A 20,289-nucleotide genomic window follows, 5' to 3' on the forward strand; every position below is an offset into this window, starting at 1 on the left:
GAACCCAGATGTCCTCCGCCACTCACCCCCAACTCCAGTTTCACTCTTTTTGTTCTTTTCTAGGACAGGCTCTACTCCCACACCCCCTTCTCCTCAACTGGGTGACATTTAAGAAGCGCTGGCATTTCTACTGGCCCAGAGGCTGGGACGTCCTGGACCTGGCTGGCCGTGTCTCCTCCTTCCTCCTCCCTTGGGATAAGATGCCCACAGCCCTTTCTGTACCACTGTAGCTTGCCTTCCCTCTCCTTCCCACAATCTGGTTCAGTCAACCATGGCTTTCCTAGCACCGGAGCTGTTTCTCCTTCCTGCTTCCTTCTTTCAGGAAGTTGCTCTTCCCTGTTCTGGAGCTTCAAGTTAGCTTTCGCCAGTTCATGAGAAGTCACTAGTTCATAACTAGTTCATGAGGGTGGGATGTTGATGTGATGTCCTCAAGTTCCCTAGATACAGAACAACTCTGTGCTGTATGTACCCCAGCCCTGGGGTTCATGCCACCCTCTGCGGTGGGATTTCCAAGAACCCCCTGCACCAGGGCTCAGTAAAGTCAGCTGCCACCAGCTTTATCCTTTACTCAAACATCCATTGCAGCCCAGCCACACCTCGGTGCCCAAACTGGGCAGAACCACATGGAAGCCACCGCTGCCCCGGTTACCTGAGGAGGACAGGCGATGAGCACCTGCCTTTTCTATGTGCCAGGGACTGTGCTGCGGGCTTTGATGCATGACCTCATTCTTCCTCTCCTTTTATTCTTATTAAAATAAGAGTAAGCAGATGAAGCAATTGAGGCTCAGTGAGGTCACAAAACCAGTTCATCAAAGAGGTGGAAATGCGAATCTAGGTTTGCCTGATGCCAGAACCCAGGCTCTTATCCAGGGCACCATAGCATCTGCTCATTATCTGATAGCTTCATCTTTCCTTCATAAGCCATTGAAGACAAAACTCAGCTCCAGCAGCCCCTGACTCAACGGTGAGGCTTTCTAGCCCACAAGCCCAGCCCAAGGTCCCAGCGTTGTCCCGCACCCCCAAGTGGAGAAGCACATTCACAGCTTCACCCAGGCCTGGCATGGGCAGGGGCCTGAGGAGGTGGCCGGGAGTGGGAGGAAGAGCACTGGCCGTGCCGGGAAGAGGCAGCAATTCGGGCCCGCTCTGCCTCCCACCAATTACATTCTTTGGAAACACACTTAACTGCATGAGTCAGTTTTAGATTTTTATTTTATTTTATTTTATTTTATTTGAGACGGAGTCAGACTGGAGTGCAGTGGCACAATCTTGGCTCACTGCAACCTCTCAGGTTCAGGTGATTCTCCTGCCCCAGCCTCCCAGGTAGGTGGGATTACAGGCACACGCCACCACACCCTGCTAATTTTTGTATTTTTAATAGAGACAGGGTTTTACCATGTTAGTCAGGCTAGTCTCGAACTCCTGGCCTCAAGTGATCCACCCGCCTCGGCCTCCCAAAGTGTTGGAATTACATACATGAGCCACCACGCCCAGCAGTTTTAAAATTTTAATACAGTCATCTGGTTACTGTACATTTCTATGAAATACACTTCTATAAAATCCTTGGAAGCAATTTCACCAAGAACTTGCTATCACCTTGATCAGTCCCTATTTATTTAAGTCTATCATTATCTTATCTTCTGGAACATTCTGCAACAAGCTGGCTTGGCCTTCTCTCTTCCTTGATAACTCAGCCTCTCTAGGTTAAAAATCTCTTTACTTGAGCTTTGACTTCTCCCTCCTACTTTCGTTTAAGTTTCTCCTTTGTGCTTTAATGTCTGTGTTCTTCGTGACACGTGTGGAAATAATGACTTGATTCCCAAAGATCAGTAGCCTTACTCTTCTCGAAAAGCTTTCTTTGCTGGTTTTTCTTTGTGTTTGTTTTGTTCTTAGCATGTCTGACTACTTTCTGGCGTCTTAAAAAGAGAGCCGCGCTTTTCCCCTTCCTGGAGCCCCCCTTTTGTTACAGTGTTAACATCTTTCTAATCTGATAGGAGTCGCCTCATCCTCCCGCCACCCCTGCCAAATACATCAGCTTGATTCTATTACTATCTATTACTTGATTATATTACTATACACAGATGTCTTGCTTTGACACATCGCACACTCTCGTTTTCCTTGCCCATAGTCCTCGCCGGTACTGGCCCATTTTCCTTTCTTCAGCACATTCCGGGGTGTGATCACTTACAGTTAAAGCAGCGTTTGGAACTCCAGTCCAATAAACCCACTTGAAATATTTGGATTCACGGTCCTGTTGTGTTTGTTTCCCAAGCTAGAACATTTTCTCCTAAGATACATCTGAGATTCCTTCCTCAGGGCATAGTTTATACATATAGGACCCAGATTTTTGCAACTGGGGGCAGCTCTTTTTCCCAGTAGCCGGCACCTTGAGCCCCAAACCTGGTTCATTCTCCTGTCATACAGTTTCCTTTCCACCTCCTCTGAAGATGGCACCAGGGTCTTCTCTCCCCAAGCCTTCTCTCTGCAAAGGGAAGGCCGCTACTGCTCACACCTCGACTTCTCAGGAAGCCAAAGCTGCTCCGTGGAGCTCTCAGTGGAGACACGCCATGCTTTCTGCTGGGACATCTCACGGGGTGACAGAGCCCCCACAAATGCTGATCTGCCATGTCCTATTAGCAGAAATACCTGTTCCAGCTTCCAATCCCTCTTCTCCCAAGAACTGAGACCAGGCAGGAAGCTTTGGGGTCTGGGAAAGGACACACAGGGTGGGAGAGAGGCATCCAGCTGGGAGTGGGCGTCAGGCCCCGCCCGCCCGTCTCTCACCATCAGGGGTGTGACTGGACAAACCCCGAGCCTCCACCTCTTTCTTCCCGCAGGTGAGATCTCACACAGAACCTCCTCGGGCTCCACGCACAGTGTGTCTGGGGCCTGGCAGGAAACACGGCCCGTGAACTCCTTGGCAGCAGAACTTTGCCGAAACCACCCTGAGGTCCTCGGGCCAGGCGCTGCGCTGACACAAAGTGAACTCAGTGCGCGCTAATTTGATGAATGATAGCGAAAGGATGGCTGGCTGAATGAATGCATGCATGAATGAGTGGAATACAAAGTCCTGCCAGAATTTAAAGTCCTTTCCCGCCCCCCCAGCCCCCACCGCTGGTCCATTCTGCAAAACACAGTCCACCTTCTCAAACCTCATTTCCACAAATGTGGCTGCCTTCGGGTCTGTGCCGGGACGCACCTCGGTGGAATTCATACTGAGGTTCCCATGGAGAGCTTCCTTCCCTGGAGCCTGCGACCCGCAGCCTCAGAGCCCCTGCTCCCCGCTCCCCTCCAAGAAGCCTTGAGTGAGCTCTAGTCTGTTCTCTTCTTTCCTCTGCAGGATTCTCCGCCCTAACCATCATTCTTTCAGGACTCCCTGGAGCCAAGAATGGCAGGAGAATCTGGGAAAAGCAAGCAGCTCCAGAGAAGCCCTTTCTCCTCCCCGTTCCTTTTGGTTTCCTCCCTTCTTGCCTCCAGTTCTCTATCGTGTCTTCTTCCTTCCTCACCCACCAAGCTCCCCTCGAGGCAGATACTCACCCACGGCGTGTCCTCAGCCAAACCGGGCAGAAAAAGCTCAGAGCTTGGCACACCCCATTTCCCTCATTTCCTCCCTAATGGCCTTCTTCACTGAGTTCTGTTGGGCCACGCACCCCTCACTCCCGCCCCTTCCTCGCCGTGGGCACCTGCCACCTTTCCGAAGGCGTCCCCGCGCGGAAGCAGCAAATCCTGCCTTGCGCTGGCTGCAGTGCTCAGTCTCAGGCGAGGGCCTTTCCACCTCCTCCGTAAGCCTTTAGAGATGAGGTCGGAAGCTGTCTGTTCATTTTACATATGCAGAAATGGATACCCAGAAACACCAAGAGGTTTGGACTGAACCGTGTCCCCCTCAAATTCATAGGCTCAAGTCCTGCCTCTCCATGGGATGGTATTTGCAGGCGGGGAGACGGTGTCATGAGGGGTGGGGCTCCATGGAAGTCATCTTACAAATGAAAAGCGTACCCCTAATAACACAAAATAATAGTGACTATTTATGGAGATCTTATGACGTGAGAGGCCTGACCACTCTTTGGAGTCCTCTCATGTCTTCATTCATGTCACTCTGGTCACCCTCTGACCTGGATGCTGCCATGGCACCCATTGTACACATGAGGACCTGAGCCATGACAGCTGCGATTTGCATGATGCATATGAAACAGTTGAAAGCAGAGGTGGGGAAAGGAAGGAGGCCGGGTGGCCTGGGCTCCTGCCCCTCACCTTTCCTTTGCCCCCACGAACCTCTCGAAGGACTTCTGCAGAACTCAAGGGTTTCGAAGAGCAGAGTTTAAAATCACAGCAGTAAATAACTGAGGCAGGGTCTGAAGAAATGATGAAATGGGAGCTGCACTTTGCCAAATCCCTTTGCCTGCTTTAAATCTCTCATCAGGGTACTGAGCCCACACCCTAAACCCTCCTGCCTTCTCCACACATCCCACGCTTACCCACAGGCAACCCATTGTCACAGGGAAGCTTGAGCCACATGTGTGGGTACAAACACATGCACACACACGTGCGTGCCTTCCTGTATTAAATGCTAAGGTTTTCTTCTGAAGCATGAACTTCAAAGGCTGGAATTGGGAACAGAAGCTCTTCCTGCTGCTTGGGGAACTCCTTATCCTTCAAGGAAGATCAGCTTGTTCTCTGGGAGATAATTATCTTGCCCCTTTGGTTGTGGAGGCTAAAAGTAACAAACTGTCCAACTTAGCTAATCATTGAATGCATCTTGGTATAAAAAGATCTGTAGCATGTGGCTAAGCCCCTCAATGACATCCCACTCCTTCACTTTTTTTTTTTTTTTTTTTTTTTTTTGAGACAGAGTCCCACTCTGTCACCCAGCCTGGAGTGCAGAGGCACCATCTCGGCTCACTGCAATCTCTGCCTCCTAGATTCAAACAATTCTGCCTCAGCCTCCCAAGCAGCTGGGATTACAGGCATGGGCCACCACACCTGGCTTATTTTTAGTAGAGATGGGGTTTCACCATGTTGGCCAGGCTGGTCTTGAACTCCTGACCTCAGGTGATCTGCCCGCCTCAGCCTCTCAAAGTGCTAGGATTACAGGCATGAGCCACAGTGCCCGGCCCATATTTTCTGTCATTTTTTTCAAAACATCAAGCATCAAGTTTGAAAGGTTCAGTGGCTCACGAAGCTATCCCAGAGCGAACCCCCCATTCTTCCTCCCCATCCCCCTGCCCCCTCTCCTCCCTCTGCCTCTGTCCAGACCCTCCACTTGCACCTCTCACCACCCACCACCCCCCAGCACAGGCAGGGGCAGTGAGTGAGCTCACGGCGGGCTGTCGGGGAAAGTTCCAATCCCTGCATATTTCACAAGAAATAGCCCTTTTCCCAGGAAAATAACAAGTCCAAGAATAGATTTTTATTATTATTATTTGGCTGCTTTTATCACGAGACCTGTTACTGGTCTGCTTTGGTTTAGGGCTGATCCTTTAATCCTGGTTTAATCCCACTTGCTGTCAGGAACTAAGCACAGGCCACGTTAATGCCTCTTACTCGGCCCTTTGCAAAATGCATCCATGGAGGTGCTCAGCAAGGCTCCAGAGCTGACCTCTGCAGCCGAGGCAGCCGTAGAACTCCATGTGCTGAGAAAGCAGCTCTTGCATGGCAGGATAGCCCGGGGCTACCTGGTGCAAACTGCAAGACCTGACGTGAGGACCTGCCCAGGATGGTCTCCGTACAATCTCATTGTTTGGCTTGGGGGTCCGTGGTGCAGGTGAGGCCCCCAACCATGCAAGAGGACCACCTCTTCGTGATGGCCAGGCAAGAAGCTGTGCAGGGCCCTGCAGACTCTGGGGAGCATGCTTACATGCCAGCTTTTTACATGATGATCTATCAGATTTCAATTAAACCAATCACTGCTCTGTTCCAGAACAGTGATCTCCTCCCTGAATGTCAACTCCAGCCCTGCCCGGGACACAGCCCTGTGTGAATCTTGATGAGTCACATGAGACGGAACAAAAGTCACCCAAAGAGCTGAGCCAGGCAGCACATCTGGAGGAGGCTTTCAAGAGACAGTGTGAAAGGAAGGCCTAGGGCCCATGCTCCTGCAGGAAATCCCTCCCTCTGCGGGGAAGAAGTGAGGCTGACCGAGAAAGGGTGCTTTCACCTCATGGTCAATGGGAGTTGGAGTATAGAGCAAAGCATATCAATTGTCAGGTCAATCCGGGCCTTGGGAAGCAAAAGGAAGCCGCGGTATCTGGTCAATTTCATGAGCAGGACACAGATACCATTGCAGTCCTTATACACGTTTCATCAGCATCTCCAGTAGCTCATGTTCACGTCCTCCATCTCCATTTGGTTGCTGTTGCACATTGGAGTGTGAACTGCAAAAATGCCCCAAAATCCCAGGTCGACAGCATATCTTGTGCAGGCCCTGCAAATCCAGGCACTTCTGACAATTTCCAGAAGACTGGAAGGGAGCTGTGATGGAAAGTCCATGGTAGGAAATTTTGATGCTGGGAACAAAGACCCCAAAGTCCAGTCAGGCAAACAGGCCAGATGAAAAGACGGCCCAAGACAAGAAGTAGCCAAGGAGTTTGCTCTGTGATGAGTTTGCTCTGTGATGAGTTGTGGGGCACACGGGGTGTCCTAGCAGATATTTTTAAATTCTTCCATTTGTGTGTTTCCCAGGTGATCCTGCAAGTCATGCGAGGAACACCCTCCCACTAGTGGGTGAAGGTCGAGGTCCTGACGAAGTGACGCTGGCCATGCTCCAGGAGCGGGGCCGCTCTTCCAGGCTTCTCCTTCCACCTCGTTCCCGACTCCCCCACATCCTCTCTCCACCTGGCTCCTCCAATCTGCCCTAGTTGGGCTGTCAGCCTAACTTTCAAATTTGGCTTTGAGCCTGGAGTGTCTTTCCGACCTCCACGGGTTCTTTACTAAGGAGAGAAGTCCTCTCTTCCCCCGAGACCTGCTGTCACTTATCACCTTGGCAGTTTCCTGGCCTCTCTCTAAGGAGCCTGCACCAGAGTCGCTGGGTGGTGGCCGTAATAGAGAGCTGGGGGTAAACACTGCGACGTACCAGAGGGCTTGCAAGAAGCTGGGTGCGTGAGTCCATGCCTCCTGAGGCCTACACAGCACAAATGGTATGGGGGCAGGTTCTCATTCTTGCAGAGACATGAACAGAGGAGAAGCCTGGTGGTCGATATCCACAGGTGCCAAGGTGTCCTGAGGCACCGAGCCTTAGCAGCTGCTCCCAGGGAGGAGCAGTGGTCTCCAGCCACCACTGAGCCACATGGCAAATGAGGACAGTGGGGAAGAAAGAACAGACAACACAGGCAAATAAAACAGGCACCTGGGCAAGGCCATGTGAGGCATAGCATGGAATTTTTTGAACCAGAACTTGAAGGAAGGATGAGGTTCCAACGATCCTTCTGCAATTGGAGGCAGAGCTGCTCTTTGATGACAACATGATCCTCTTGTGCTCTGCTTACTTAGCAAATACTGATTAAAGACGGTGAGGCAGAGGACCTGTCCTGTCTAAGGAGGCTTGACAGGGAAAGAAGTTGGAAACAGCCCTGGCTCTTGTGAAAGTAAGATGGGAAGGAACTAAAAGAGGGGGTAAAACAGAAGTGATGGGAGGAGGCAGAGAGTTAATTAAAAGTGGGTATTCAGGGAAGCCCTCAAAAGGAAATGGAATTTAACTTTCAACTGAGTGACAGGGAAGGGTGAGCACTTCAAGGTTGGGGGCAGAGTGTCCAGGCAGACAGGGGACTCATGCGAAGTCACAAAAGTGGGAATCAGGCTAAGGGTGTTGTTCAAGGAGCAGAAAGTAGGCTGGAACATAGTCTTGAGGGGTCGGCGATGGGATCATAGTGAGGAAGGCGGGAAACAGTCATGGATGGTGAAGAGAAGCCTTTATAGGATTTTGAGTAAGAAAAGACATGCATTGAATATAACACAAATAGGGAGACCACTTATGAGGCCACTGAATATTTCTGCCTCGAGGTGATGGTGGCTTGGAGCACTGGATGAGTAAAGAAACATTTTCAAAGTAGAGCTGAACGACTGGTTTAGAAGTGCAACAGGAAGGGAGGAATTAAATATGACTCTAGGGTTTTGTTCTGAACAATTGAATGAATTGTTTTTTAAAGAGATGGGAAGACCCAGCTACTCGGGAGGTTGAGTTGGGAGGATGGCTTGAGCCCAGGAGGCAGAGGTTGCAGTGAGCCAAGATGGTGCCACTGCACTGCAGCCTGGGTGACAGAGCCAAACTCTGTCTCAAAGTGAGAGAGAGAGAGAGATGAGAAGACTAGAGGAGGCAGGGATGAAGGCCAAGAAGTGTACTTGGTTACATTAGCTTGAGATGGTGATTAAACACGCAAATGGAGGTGTTACATTGGCAGCTGCATACATGAGGTGCTTAGCAGAAAAGATGGAGAGAGATATACGCTATGAACAAGCCTGTCTTGATACTTTCCTGCACTGAAAGCCATCTAAGGCAGGGCCATTCCTGGCTTCTGTTGTCTGTTTTGCAGCTTCTGGACAAGACGGTCAAAAACTGCATTAGTGATGACCACAGAGAAGATGGAAAGGGAGGCTAGCTATAGGAATCGGAAGATCTAGGTCCCAGTCCAAGTTTTAAACTTGCTAGTTGTCCAACTTTAATTCATATTCATCATCTGTGACAAGGAGACATAACACAAAGGATAGTAATTGCTAAATGGATAGTAAGCAAATCCATGTCTTACATTATAAATGTAACCGTGAAACAGTAAAAGAACGAACATAACTAACTCCATTTTTGTTTAAGGGGCCTTTACCCATTCCTGCACGGATGCTAGGATGATTTTAGAGCACTGAGATAATACATAAACACAGAAATCATGTAGTTTTTGAAACTCACTCTGAGATTAAAGGTAAAGCATATAAACAATTAACTATGTGTTGTTAAAGATTTACAGGAGCCTTGTGACCTCACCAAGGACAAAAAAGTTCCCAAACTCCTTGGGCCCTCACGGGCACCCAGATATCTGCAGTCCTCAATCACCTCTTGATGCTAATCCTCCCTTCTCCCCCATATCCCCCTCCCATTAAAAAAAAACCCCGACCAGCCTGAAATTTTTGAGATGGTATAATGGTTTAGAACACTAGCTCACCACCATCTCCTTTATTTGCTAGCTCTCCAGATAAACCTGCTTTTCCTCCCACCACCCCTTGTCTCTTGAGTCCAGCTTTCAAGCGGTGAGCAGCCGAAGCTGGGTTCAGTTACATAAAAGTGCTAATATTTACACTGGGGAGGAAGGAAGTTGATGAGCAAGTGTTAGGGCTGGTGGATGGCTTTATCAAGGAAAGAGATAGAGTTCAGAACTACTCAGCCACACCCATTCCAGCAGGGTCACAGAAATGGAACTGGCTAAAGATTGGAGAATCTTCATATCTTTATATCACCCAGCAGGAGAGGCACATTTAAAAGGACACTTAACAAATTCTTCTTAACAAAGGCTATTACAACACCACTTCATGCGGGAAAAGCAAATCACCTTGGGCCTTCTGGCTTTAGGGGTTCTAGTTTTCAAAGAAAGCAGCTGCAGTTGGTGTGTGGGGGGGGTGGGGTGGGGGTTCCTTTGATCTGTATCTATTGGATTCTTCGTTAATACTATTCTCTGCGAGGCCAGCACTGTCCCACCACAATTCCAGAGTCCTTACCTGATGCCTGCAGCCCTGGGAATTCTACACCCAGTTCACACTCCTGAGTCCCAGCACTCCAGGCACCCGGCTCTCAAAGCCTGTTCCATGAATCTCTTTGGGGACAGGGTGTCCCAAGACCCTTACTGAGGGCCTGAGAGGTCAAAACTATTTTCACAATAAACCAGTGTTTTTTGCCCTTTTCACTGTGTTGATATTTACGCTGAGGTCAAAAGCAACAGGGGTAAAACCAGTGCCTTAGCATGAATTAGGAACCCTGTGCTAGGCATCATGACACTCTCCACTGCCACATTGTCTCATTAAACAAACAAACAAACAAAAAAGCTGGTTGCACTTAAAAATAACCTTGAGGCAGCAGAATTATTTTTATTAAATTTCAAAGCTTACTTGTACATTTTTAATAGTCTGCTGATACTGAAGTGTGATGATTGTCATGAGGAAAGCATTGTGTGGTTGATAAATGAGTAGCAAGGTAAGCTTTTTTCATAGAACATCTTTTTTGTTGGAAAGAACAGCTGATGGACAAACCATGATCACTCAGACCTAGTATTTGACAGACATTTTTTCGAGAATGGATGAAGTGAGCCTGTCACTTCAAGGAAAACAACTGACAGTATTTGTTGCCATTACAAATTTTTGAGCTTCTGAATGAAAATTGGAATTTTTGAAATTTTGTATTTGTCACTGTGAACTTGAGCCTCTCCAGTACTTAGCAGCTTTTCTAATGAGATTGGAGGTGACATTAATGAATTTTTTTTTTTTTTTTTTTGAGACAGGGTCTCACTCTGTCACCCAGGCTGGAGTTCAATGACATGATCACAGCTCACCGCAGCCTTGATCTCTCTCCCATGCTCAAGCAGTCCTCCTCCTACCTCAGCCTTCCAAGTAGCTGGGACTACAGGCACACACCACCACACCCGGCTAATTATTCAATTTTTTGTAGAGACGAGGTCTTACTATGTTGCCCAGGCTGGTCTTGAACTCCTGGATTCAAGCAATCCTCCCACCTCGGCCTCCTAAAGTGCTGAGATCACAGGTGTGAGCCACCACACCTGGCCTAATGAATGTGACTTGTAAATGTTATGTATGAAATTGTTCAACCAGTGAACCAGTATTTTGCACGTGACCAATGCGTGGCATTACAAAACCATGCATGGGGTAACAGGTCTGTTCAAAGGGCAAAAGAGACCAATGGATTTTCATTTAACAGTATGAAAAGGTCTCTGACATGGTCTCAGATTCCACACTGCAACTCTTTCAGAAACTACCATTTGTCAAATTTTGATGTAGTATCAAAGAAGAATATCCACAATTTTTTGAAAAGACTATTCACATGCTCCCTCCTTCCCCAGCTGCATACTTGTGTGAGGCTGGATAATCATACACTCCAAAACATTTTGCCACAGGTTGAGCGTAGATGCAGATTTGCTTCTGGAATGCCAAGCATGAAAGATATTTGCAAAACTACTTTGTAAAACGCTACTCTTCTCCCTATTCCTTGTCTTGGAAAATACTTATTTTTCATTTAAAAATGTTGTTTTTCTTTAACTTTTATTTTAAGTTGAGGGGCACAAGTGCAGGTTTACTGCGTGGGTAAACTTGCGTCATGGGGGTTTGTTGTACAGATTATTTCATCACCCAAGTTTTTTTTGAGACAGAGTCTCGCTCTGTCGCCCAGGCTGGAGTGCAGTGGCGCGATCTCTGCTCACTGCAATTTCCACCTCCTGGGTTCAAGCCATTCTCCTGCCTCAGCCTCCCAAGTAGCTGGGACTACAGGCGGGTGCCACCACGCCTGGCTAATTTTTTTATGTTTTTAGTAAAGACGGGGTTTCATCATGTTAGCCAGGATGGTCTCGATCTCCTGACCTCGTGATCCACCCGCCTCGGCCTCCCAAAGTGCTGAGATTACAGGCGTGAACCACCATGCCCAGCGTTATCACCCAAGTATTAATGGCTAGTACCATTACCCATTCTTCCCGATCCTCTCACTCCTCCTACCCTCCACCCTCCAGTAAGCCCTAGCATGTGTTGTTCCCCTCTGTGTGTCCACGTGTTCTCATCATTTAACTCCCACTTATAAGTGAGAACATGCAGTATCTGGTTCCTGCATTAGTTTGAAAGAATAATGGACCCCAGCTCCATCCCTGTCCCTGCAAAGGACATGATCTCGTTCTTTCTTATGGCTGCATAGTATTCCATGGTGTATATGTACCACACTTTCTTTATCAGTGTATCACTGATGGGCGTTTAGGTTAATTCCATGACTTTGGTATTATGAATAGTGCTGCAATGAACATACGCGTGCATGTGTCTTTATAATAGAGCAATTTATATTCCTTTGGGTACGTACCCAGTAATGGGATTGCTGAAAAATATGTTTTTATGTGAACAAGTAATGGGTTTATTTCTATTAAGTTATAAATATATAAAAACATACTTAAATATTTAAATATTTCTCGGTTTTAGTTGCAAACACAGTAAATATTTATGTATATATATATATATATATATCCCACATAAACACAAGCTCTTTGGAGTCCCCAGTAATTTTTAAATGTTTAAATGGATCCTGAAACCAAAATAATATCTATTCTATAGGGAAAGGAGTTGCTATATTGGGGTGAGAGGCTGCAGGGAGAGAGTTAAACAGAAAATAAAAAACAATCTCTCTGTCACAGTTTCCCAACCAGCGAGTTGCAACAGTCTGGCCCATCATAAAGCAGTCCTCTGTGAGTCACTGTGCACTAAGCAACGCTGTTTAAAATTCTGAGTCCTATTTTTTTTTTTTTTTTTTTTTTGAGACAGGGTCTTGCTCTGTCTCCCAGGCTGGAGTGCAGTGGCACGATCTTGGCTCACTGCAATCTCTCCCTCCCTGGTCCAAGCGAATCTTCTGCCTCAGCCTTCCAAGTAGCTGCAGCTGGGATTACAGGCACCAGCCACCATGCCCAGCTAATTTTTGTACTTTTAGTAGAGACCTTTAGTAGAAGTTTCACCAAGTCGGCCAGGCTGGTCTCGAACTCCTGATCTCAAGTGATCCGCCTGCCTCGGCCTCCCAAAGTGGTAGGATTATGGGTGTGAGCCACTGCACCTGGCACTGAGCCCTCTTTTAATGTGCCTTTTTGAGAAGGACATTTAGGTAAAAGCTAATGTTTGAGCCACAGAGCCATGACCCAGAAACCAGCAGTTACCTGTTGGCTTCTCATCCTGGTCATTGGTCAAGGAGGCAGGAGGTATGACTGTATTCCTGTCCTTGTCCATCAGGGCACCGTCTCAGGCCAGGTTTCCCCCTGATGCCATCCTGGGCTCTCCAGAAGACTGTGTCAGCCACATGCCCGTGTCCCTTGGTGCTCCTTTCTCCTGTGACTGTCCCTGTATTCCTTCATGAAGATGTCCCTCCAGCCCCTAGGCAGGGAAAGTAGAAGAAAAATGCTTCATAGCGTCTTTTCCACTAGATCATCACTCTGGCAGTCAAATAGGGGGAGTGGTTACTGGCTATTAATTATTCTGCTTTTCTATACATAATAATAGCTATGCTCACCATAGTCTCATATCTCTGAGAGATATAAAGCTGACAATATTACCAAGCCCTCCACATTACCTAACCTCAGAGAAAGAGAAAGAATATTGGGAGTTCAGTAAGATATGGAATATTTTTTATCAGGGATGGTTTTTGAATCTTCAGTCATTTCCCCTAATAATAGAAATGATATATGGCAAATGTAAAACATTTTTAAATGAGCAAAGATACTATATTTATAAGAAAATTAAAAGCACTTATAATCCTGTTATCCAAAGTATCCACTATTAAGAGTTTGGTACATGATTATCTAGGCGTTTCTTCTGTGAATGTATAAACATATATATGTTTAATACATGAAATCATATCACATATACAGTTTTCTATCTGCTCTTTAAAAATTTTCCATGGAAATCTTTCCATTGTTATATCCTCATTCTCATTTCAAAGGCTGTGTATTATCTCATGGTGTGGAGGAAAGTTCAGGTACTTCTTACTAACCTGCTATTGTTGGATATTCGGGTGATCTAGAGTGGAAATATTTAAATATTTTTAAAATGCTTTTGGGATATGAATTCTAACACTCAGGCATCGGGCACCAGTGTACAATCAAGAGCCCCTCTCAGAAGGTGACAGAAGGTCCCCATGTCCCAGAATTAGCCCCCAAAAAAACCCCAAAATAAAAAAGGGACCTTGATCCCCAGCTGAACTTTTCACGGGGTGACCTTGAGCAAGCTGTGTGTGCAGCCTTTGCTGGGTCTTCCCACCAAAAAAGAGCTCTCCAGAATCTTCGAGGAGGGGTGGAGCTCCCAGGAGCAAAGCACACGCTCTTTCTTGCATAGCCCCCCATGGACAGAGCTGTAACCAGGGCCCAGGGCATGCTCCCAGCCTGCAAATGGAGAGGCTGCCTCATTTTTCTCTCTAAATCTAAACTTTATTATCAGCCCCTCTCCTACCCAAGGGAGTCCTGGCCAGACCATCTCCCCACTCCCCTAGAGCTGTTGGGGTGTGAGGTCTCAGGCAAGACCGAACATTCTGGGGCGGGGAAAGGAGGGGAGGCTGGGCTCTGGTCACCAAAGTGTTACCCACACACATGGCTTCCAAGATGCCCATCACCTCGTTCCCTCCACGCCACCCCTGGGCCCCAGGGCTCTTTGTCAAGGCTGCCTGTGGCCGCCACATCCCTGAGCCCTGCTGCTCTGGGGTCCACAAACTTCTCTTCTAAGGAAGAGATTCCATGGGGATGGAGGGATTCTTCAACCTTCCTGCTTCCTCCTGCCCAAACCCTCAGGACCCAGGCTGTGTGGGAGACTTCAGGCAGGAAGGAAGGTGTCTTGCAGGTGGCTTCAATTTTCCCCTACCACAGACCCCCTCCAGACCAGAAGGACACACTTGCCTCTACTTGAATAGAGAAGGGAAGGAAACTCAGAAAAAAAATGAATATCCGAGCCCTTCTCCTGCCATAGTCTCTCCTCGGCAAGTCCAGGTCCTCAAAAGGACACTTTCTTTCCCATTCAGGTCTCTACCCCACCCCCACACACCCAGCAAAAAATAGAGTGGGCTCCATGTTTCTCCCCCAGTGTGGATTTCCTGGATTCCCACAGGTGAAGCGCCTGCTCCTGCTTCTCTGGGGGCCATGTCTCCAGGCCCCCTGGGAGTGGGAGCCAAGTCTGTGCTGTGAACACCCCACCATCCCCCTGAGCAGGTCTCCTCCCGGAGAGGCCGCTCCACAGCCCCAGCTCCATGCTGCTCGGAGCTCCTGGGGCAATGTGGACCAGAGAATGATAGTGGGACTTCCTGGCTGAGCCCTTCAAGGTCTCCTTTGTCTCTCCTCCTTGTCCCCTCCCTCACGGGCCTGCAGCCCCACTGATCATCTTCCAACCCTTGGCCCCACCATACCCACTCTGGCCTAGACGGCTGCTTCTCAGCAGAAGGTCTGTCCTTGACCAGGCTGAAAGGTGACGTCAGGGTCCTGTCCATCACCACCTTGTAAGTCCGTCAGCATTTATCAATAATCCCTAGTTACCTTGTTTGCATTCCTCGATTAGTTTACCTGCAAACTAGCTGTCTTGCTAGTTAACCTCATGAGGACTGGGGGTGGCTTGCCAGTCCCACTGTGTTCCCAGCTTCCAGAGTGACACTGCACATAGTAGGCACTCAATAAATATCTGTGAAAGAGTGGATGAGTGAATGGGTTGGAGGAAACCCCTCCCTATTCATGTCCATTCTGAAGGTAAGAAAACTTGCTGCTTCTACCCGAAGGGAAAACCTTCCTCCTCCAAAAACCCTCCGGTGCTATATAAGGCTTTAAAAACCAAAAGCAAGGAAGTTTCTTTCATCTGCCTTTCATCCTGCAAAAAGCCCTCCACTCAAGGGAAGAAAGGGCACTGGAGCTCATTGAGTGGGAGACAGGCGGCAGGTGGGAGACGGGGAGGGAGAAGAGAAGGGGAAATTCAGGAGGAAGGAGTCCAGCGTGGATTGCTCCAAAGCTCGTCCACCACGCCCTGACTGCAGATGCGACTCGGGGGCCCCTGTGGCTCTGCTGGGTCCGGGTGCAAGCAGGCACAGAGGTGCTGGCGTCAGCTCAATTCGCAGGCCCTGGACTCCTGTCTAAACAGGACAGGCCCGGGCAACCGCAGGGCAGGGGCGTCTGCCAATGATGGGGGAGGACTCTGCTGCTTCTTAAGCTCCAGCGTCTCAAGCCAGGGCGAGACAGCCCGCCGGCCGCCCGGATCTGCACCCGCCACCCCAGAGCTGGGACAGCAGCCGAGCTGCGGCACTGGGAGGGAGACCCCGCCGTGGCCTCTCCTGCCACCCACGCCCCCACCCCTGGCATGGCCGATCAGCTGACTGAGGAGCAGATCACGGAATTCAAGGAGGCCTTCTCCCTGTTTGACAAGGATGGGGACGGCTGCATCACCACCCGCGAGCTGGGCACGGTCATGCGGTCCCTGGGCCAGAACCCCTCGGAGGCCGAGCTGCGGGACATGGTGAGTGAGATCGACCGGGACGGCAACGGCACCGTGGACTTCCCCGAGTTCCTGGGCATGATGGCCAGGAAGATGAAGGACACGGACAACGAGGAGGAGATCCGCGAGGCCTTCCGCGTGTTCGACAAGGACGGCAACGGCTTCGTCAGCGCCGCCGAGCTGCGACACGTCATGACCCGGCTGGGGGAGAGGCTGAGCGACGAGGAGGTGGACGAGATGATCCGGGCCGCGGACACGGACGGAGACGGACAGGTGAACTACGAGGAGTTCGTCCGTGTGCTGGTGTCCAAGTGAGGCCGGCGCCCACCGTGCTCCTGGGCGCCCACGCGGCCCACGGGGCAAGAACCCCGGGCCTCAGGCCTCCGCCCCCATCCCCCTGCGTCCCCCGCGCACTGTGGCTTCTTCCCGGGCGTGGTTGATTCAGCCCACCTCTCCGCACCCCGCTCCCCGCACCTCTTCTCTGCTCTCCTGCCGACCTTCCCACTGCTCATCTGGATCACATGGAACGCTCCCACTCCAAGCAAACCGTGAACCCTCCCCACTCGGGAGAAGCAGGGCTGACCTTAGGACCAAGCACCAGGGCAGGTTGCGCTGACTCTGCGGGCCCGCCAGGACGGACACCGAGTGACCCCTTAGGGCACCCAGGCAAGATCCCTAACAGGCACCCAATGCCCAGGCCAGGGGGGCTGCAGGCCTTAGCCCACGCCAGGATTTCCGGAGGCTCCTGGACTGGAGGCTCCCTCCGCGGTCGGATTCTGCAGGCTGGGAGGTATCTTGGCCTGCAGTAAGCGGTGCTGACGGGGACTCTGGCCACAGAGGTCAGGCCTCCTGAAAACAGCACTGCCTTCCACGCTGCCCCAGCTTGTCCGCCAACCCACCGTGATTCATCTTCTGAAGCTGGGAGTGAAACCGGGTCAGCTGTAACCTGTTCCTGTTCATCTGGAAGGAGGGAGGCTTGGATGAGCGGGGGATGAGAGCTGCAGGGAAATAAATGAGATATTCATTCTTATTTCATTTCCTTTTTTCTGGTTCCCATGGAAATGATCCTTGTTGAATTCAGGGTTGAAATGAGGCAGGAATCTCCATTTTTGTGCTTTTTAAAAATGCAGTGAATTCCTATACAGGGGAGAGGGGGGACGGTGCCTCAGAGAGAGAGAAGTCTGGATGAGGGAAATATTGAATATTCTCAATCAAATGGATACGCTGGCAGCAAAGAGTGGTTAAAAGTCCATCAGGACTTGAAAGACCCGAGTCCATTACGTTGAGAAGGGACCTGCTGATTGCTTTGATTCCCCCTGGCAAGTGCTCCCTGGTTGTGAAGTGCCAGGCACTAGAGATGGTGAGGGGCTGGGGGGCAGTTGGGCACACAAAGTGTAAGAGCAATTCAGAGCCGTTAGTCCTGCACTAGCCCTGCAAGCGGTTGGCAACACCCAAAGAAGGTCGAAGGGGCCCTGCCAGAGATCCCTTCAGTTCTAAAGGGAGGTATGTTTTGCGGGATGGGCACTAGACGGAGCTCATCAGAAAAGGCCATGGTGGATGTATCCTCTCTCCCTGACACCCCACCCCCGCCCACCACCACCCGGTATTTCCTCCTTTGTAAAACAAAGAGCTGGGCCCAGCCCCGGCCTTGCCATAATCACTGCACCACTGGGACCTCCAGGATGACAGGACCCTCATGCCACCTGCTTGGGCTCAGGGCACCATCAAGCACTTGGCCTGCATAGACAATTGGCACCTCCCTATGGGGCAGCCACTATTATTACCTTTCTCATCTTACAAATGAGGAAGTGGAGACACAGAGGGCTTCAGAAAACAGCTCTGTGTCCCACCAGTGGGTAAGAGGCAGACCTGGGATTTCAGTCAGATCTGTGCTGTGCCCTGACCACTCAGCTACAGGTCTGCCACCAACCTGTGCCTCCACCATGGTAATTACGGTAGCGCCTCTCTCCAGCACTTGTGAGGAGCCAGAACAACATTCTTAACACACCTGGCATGTAGTAAGGTGCTTAATAATGACAGCTACTATTACCATCACCTTAAAGATTCCTTCCTGCTCTAATACTGCAAGGCTGTCCAGGGTAGCCACCCCTCTCCATAGCTCGAGAACAAGACAAGAGCAGAAAGGGGCAGAAGCAGGTGCTCTGGGGCTGGATTCCTGAGGGGATGCTGGATGGTGGGGTCTCAGGGGAGCACTGGCCCAGGGCAGGTACTCCTGTCAGGGGAACAGAAGCAGAGGGCAAGCTAAGGCTCAGCTTGCCGAGCAAATCCCCACCGCTCCCTGCCACTCTCAGGAGTCGGGGTTGATTGGACACGTCCTGGGGAAGATTTGGGAACAAGCCTCATAAACACTTGGACAGAGTGTCTAGAGTTCATTGGGCAGCAGCTCCCCAGCGGGTGGGAGGCAGTGAGCAGGAGGGGCAGGCAGAAGCCCCCACATGGCTGCTGACCGCCGGCCAAAAGGAACAGGACATCAGGCCTGAGCACCTTTTGTAGAATGTCTCCTAAATTCTGCAGGAAGGAGAGAAACCGAGGTCTTCCTGCACGGGGCGTCTTTGTAGTCACTGTCATACACATGGCTGAGGTTTGACATCTAAGCCCCCTCTTCCCAGGTGCAGGCTTGAGGAAGGTCTTACAAGGGTTGGCACCTACGCACTGCCAATGCCTGGGCTAGGAGGGCACGCCAGTGTCTTTATTTGTTTTCCTCCCAGCCTCCCAGCGATTCCGCCAGGGCAGGTCTTTTTGCAACCCCACACACCAGTCATTCTGGAGCCACCTGGGCCTGGATTTTGCAGGTGCTGGGAGCCTTTCATCAACGGCTCTTTGTGCTCAGGCAGGCACTGGCTGGGGTGGTGGAAAGGTCCTACCTGCTCTCAGCTTAGAGCTGGCAGCCCCAGATCCTCCCTGAGGGGGAGTCATCAGAAGCAGAGTAGTAAATGGAGGTGTCTTCCTTTTTTTTTGAGACAGAGTCTCGCTCTGTTCCCCAGGCTGGAGTGCAGTGGCGTGATCTCGGCTCACTGCAACCTCTGCCTCCCGGGTTCATGCCATTCTCCGGCCTCAGCCTCCCAAGTAGCTGGGATTACAGGTGCCCGCCACCACGCCCGGTTAATTTTTTATGTTTTTAGTAGAGACGGGGTTTCACCATGTTAGCTGGGATAGTCTCGATCTCCTGACCTCATGATCCGCCCGTCTCGGCCTCCCAAAGTGCTGGGATTGCAGGCGTGAGCCCCCACGCCCGGCCGGAGGTGTCTTCTTTATACGGACAGAAGCCCAAGGCAGCAAGGTCAAAGTGGGTCCTGTGGCAAAGGTGAATGACCCCTCCCCTCCCCCTTGGTGTTCAAACACATTTTTTTTTTTTTTGAGATAGGATCTTGCTGTGTCGCCCAAGCTGGAGTACAGTGGTGCAATCATAGCTCATTGCAGCTCCAACCTCCCAAGCTCAAGTGATTGTCCCACCTCGACCTCCAAGCTCAAGTGATCATCCCACCTCGACCTCGAGAGTAGCTGGGACTGACGCGTGCCACCATGACCCACTAATTTAAAAAAAAAAAATTGGAGGGGTGAGGTCTTTATGTTGCCCAGTCTTGCCCAAACTCCTGGCTTGAAGTTTTCCTCCTGCCTCAGCCTCCCAAAGTGCTGGGATTACAGGCACGAGCCACTGTGCCCGGCCCTGAATATGATTGTTCAGTAACATCTTCTGTCTTCCCTTCTCCTTGAAGCTGGGTCACTGCCCTCACCACAGTGAGTGCCGTCTGCTGCCACATGGCTCCGCCCCCTCCCGACCTTCTGTGTTGGGGTAAGGAAGGCCGGGCCAGAAGGGGACGCAGCTCTGACAATGCTCTCTGACACTGGTCCTTCTGCCTCACGGGGTGTGATGCCCAGGGAATCCCCTGCCCTCACCAGCGGACCCCAAACCCACAGTGTGAATGCATCTCTCACCGGGCTAGCCTTGCTGATCTCCACAGCATGGCATCAGCTACTCTGACTCAGTTTACCCATGGCAGTGAGTGTGTCCTCTCACACAACAGCCTCGGGATCCAGGTCTACCTAGGTCACACCTGGGCCCGTCTTTAGCTTCCTGCCCATATCCCT

At 50.4% G+C, this 20,289-nt stretch overlaps 1 protein-coding gene and 1 long non-coding RNA gene across 2 annotated transcripts; one reads left to right on the plus strand and one right to left on the minus strand.

Annotated features, from left to right (window-relative positions):
* Window positions 1-5,386: 5,386 nt before the first annotated feature.
* LOC129048502 (uncharacterized) lies at window positions 5,387-17,192 on the minus strand. The gene is made up of 4 exons (XR_008510874.1): window positions 17,079-17,192; window positions 15,264-15,378; window positions 12,882-13,095; window positions 5,387-8,666 (listed from the first exon to the last, which is right to left on the minus strand). It is a non-coding gene; the product is annotated as an uncharacterized LOC129048502 (long non-coding RNA).
* Window positions 15,920-17,716, plus strand: CALML3 (calmodulin like 3). The gene has a single exon (XM_009245091.3). The coding sequence runs from the start codon at window positions 16,045-16,047 to the stop codon at window positions 16,492-16,494; it is 450 nt and encodes a 149-aa protein (XP_009243366.3). The 5' UTR covers window positions 15,920-16,044; the 3' UTR covers window positions 16,495-17,716.
* The last annotated feature ends 2,573 nt before the right edge of the window (window positions 17,717-20,289 follow it).

Source organism: Pongo abelii, chromosome 8 (assembly GCF_028885655.2).
Source record: "Pongo abelii isolate AG06213 chromosome 8, NHGRI_mPonAbe1-v2.0_pri, whole genome shotgun sequence".
NCBI lineage: Eukaryota > Metazoa > Chordata > Mammalia > Primates > Hominidae > Pongo > Pongo abelii.

What these genes read in the sequence shown, in the direction of transcription:
- CALML3 (XM_009245091.3), top strand. Translation starts at nt 16,045, where the DNA reads ATGGCCGATCAGCTGACTGAGGAGCAGATCACGGAATTCAAGGAGGCC.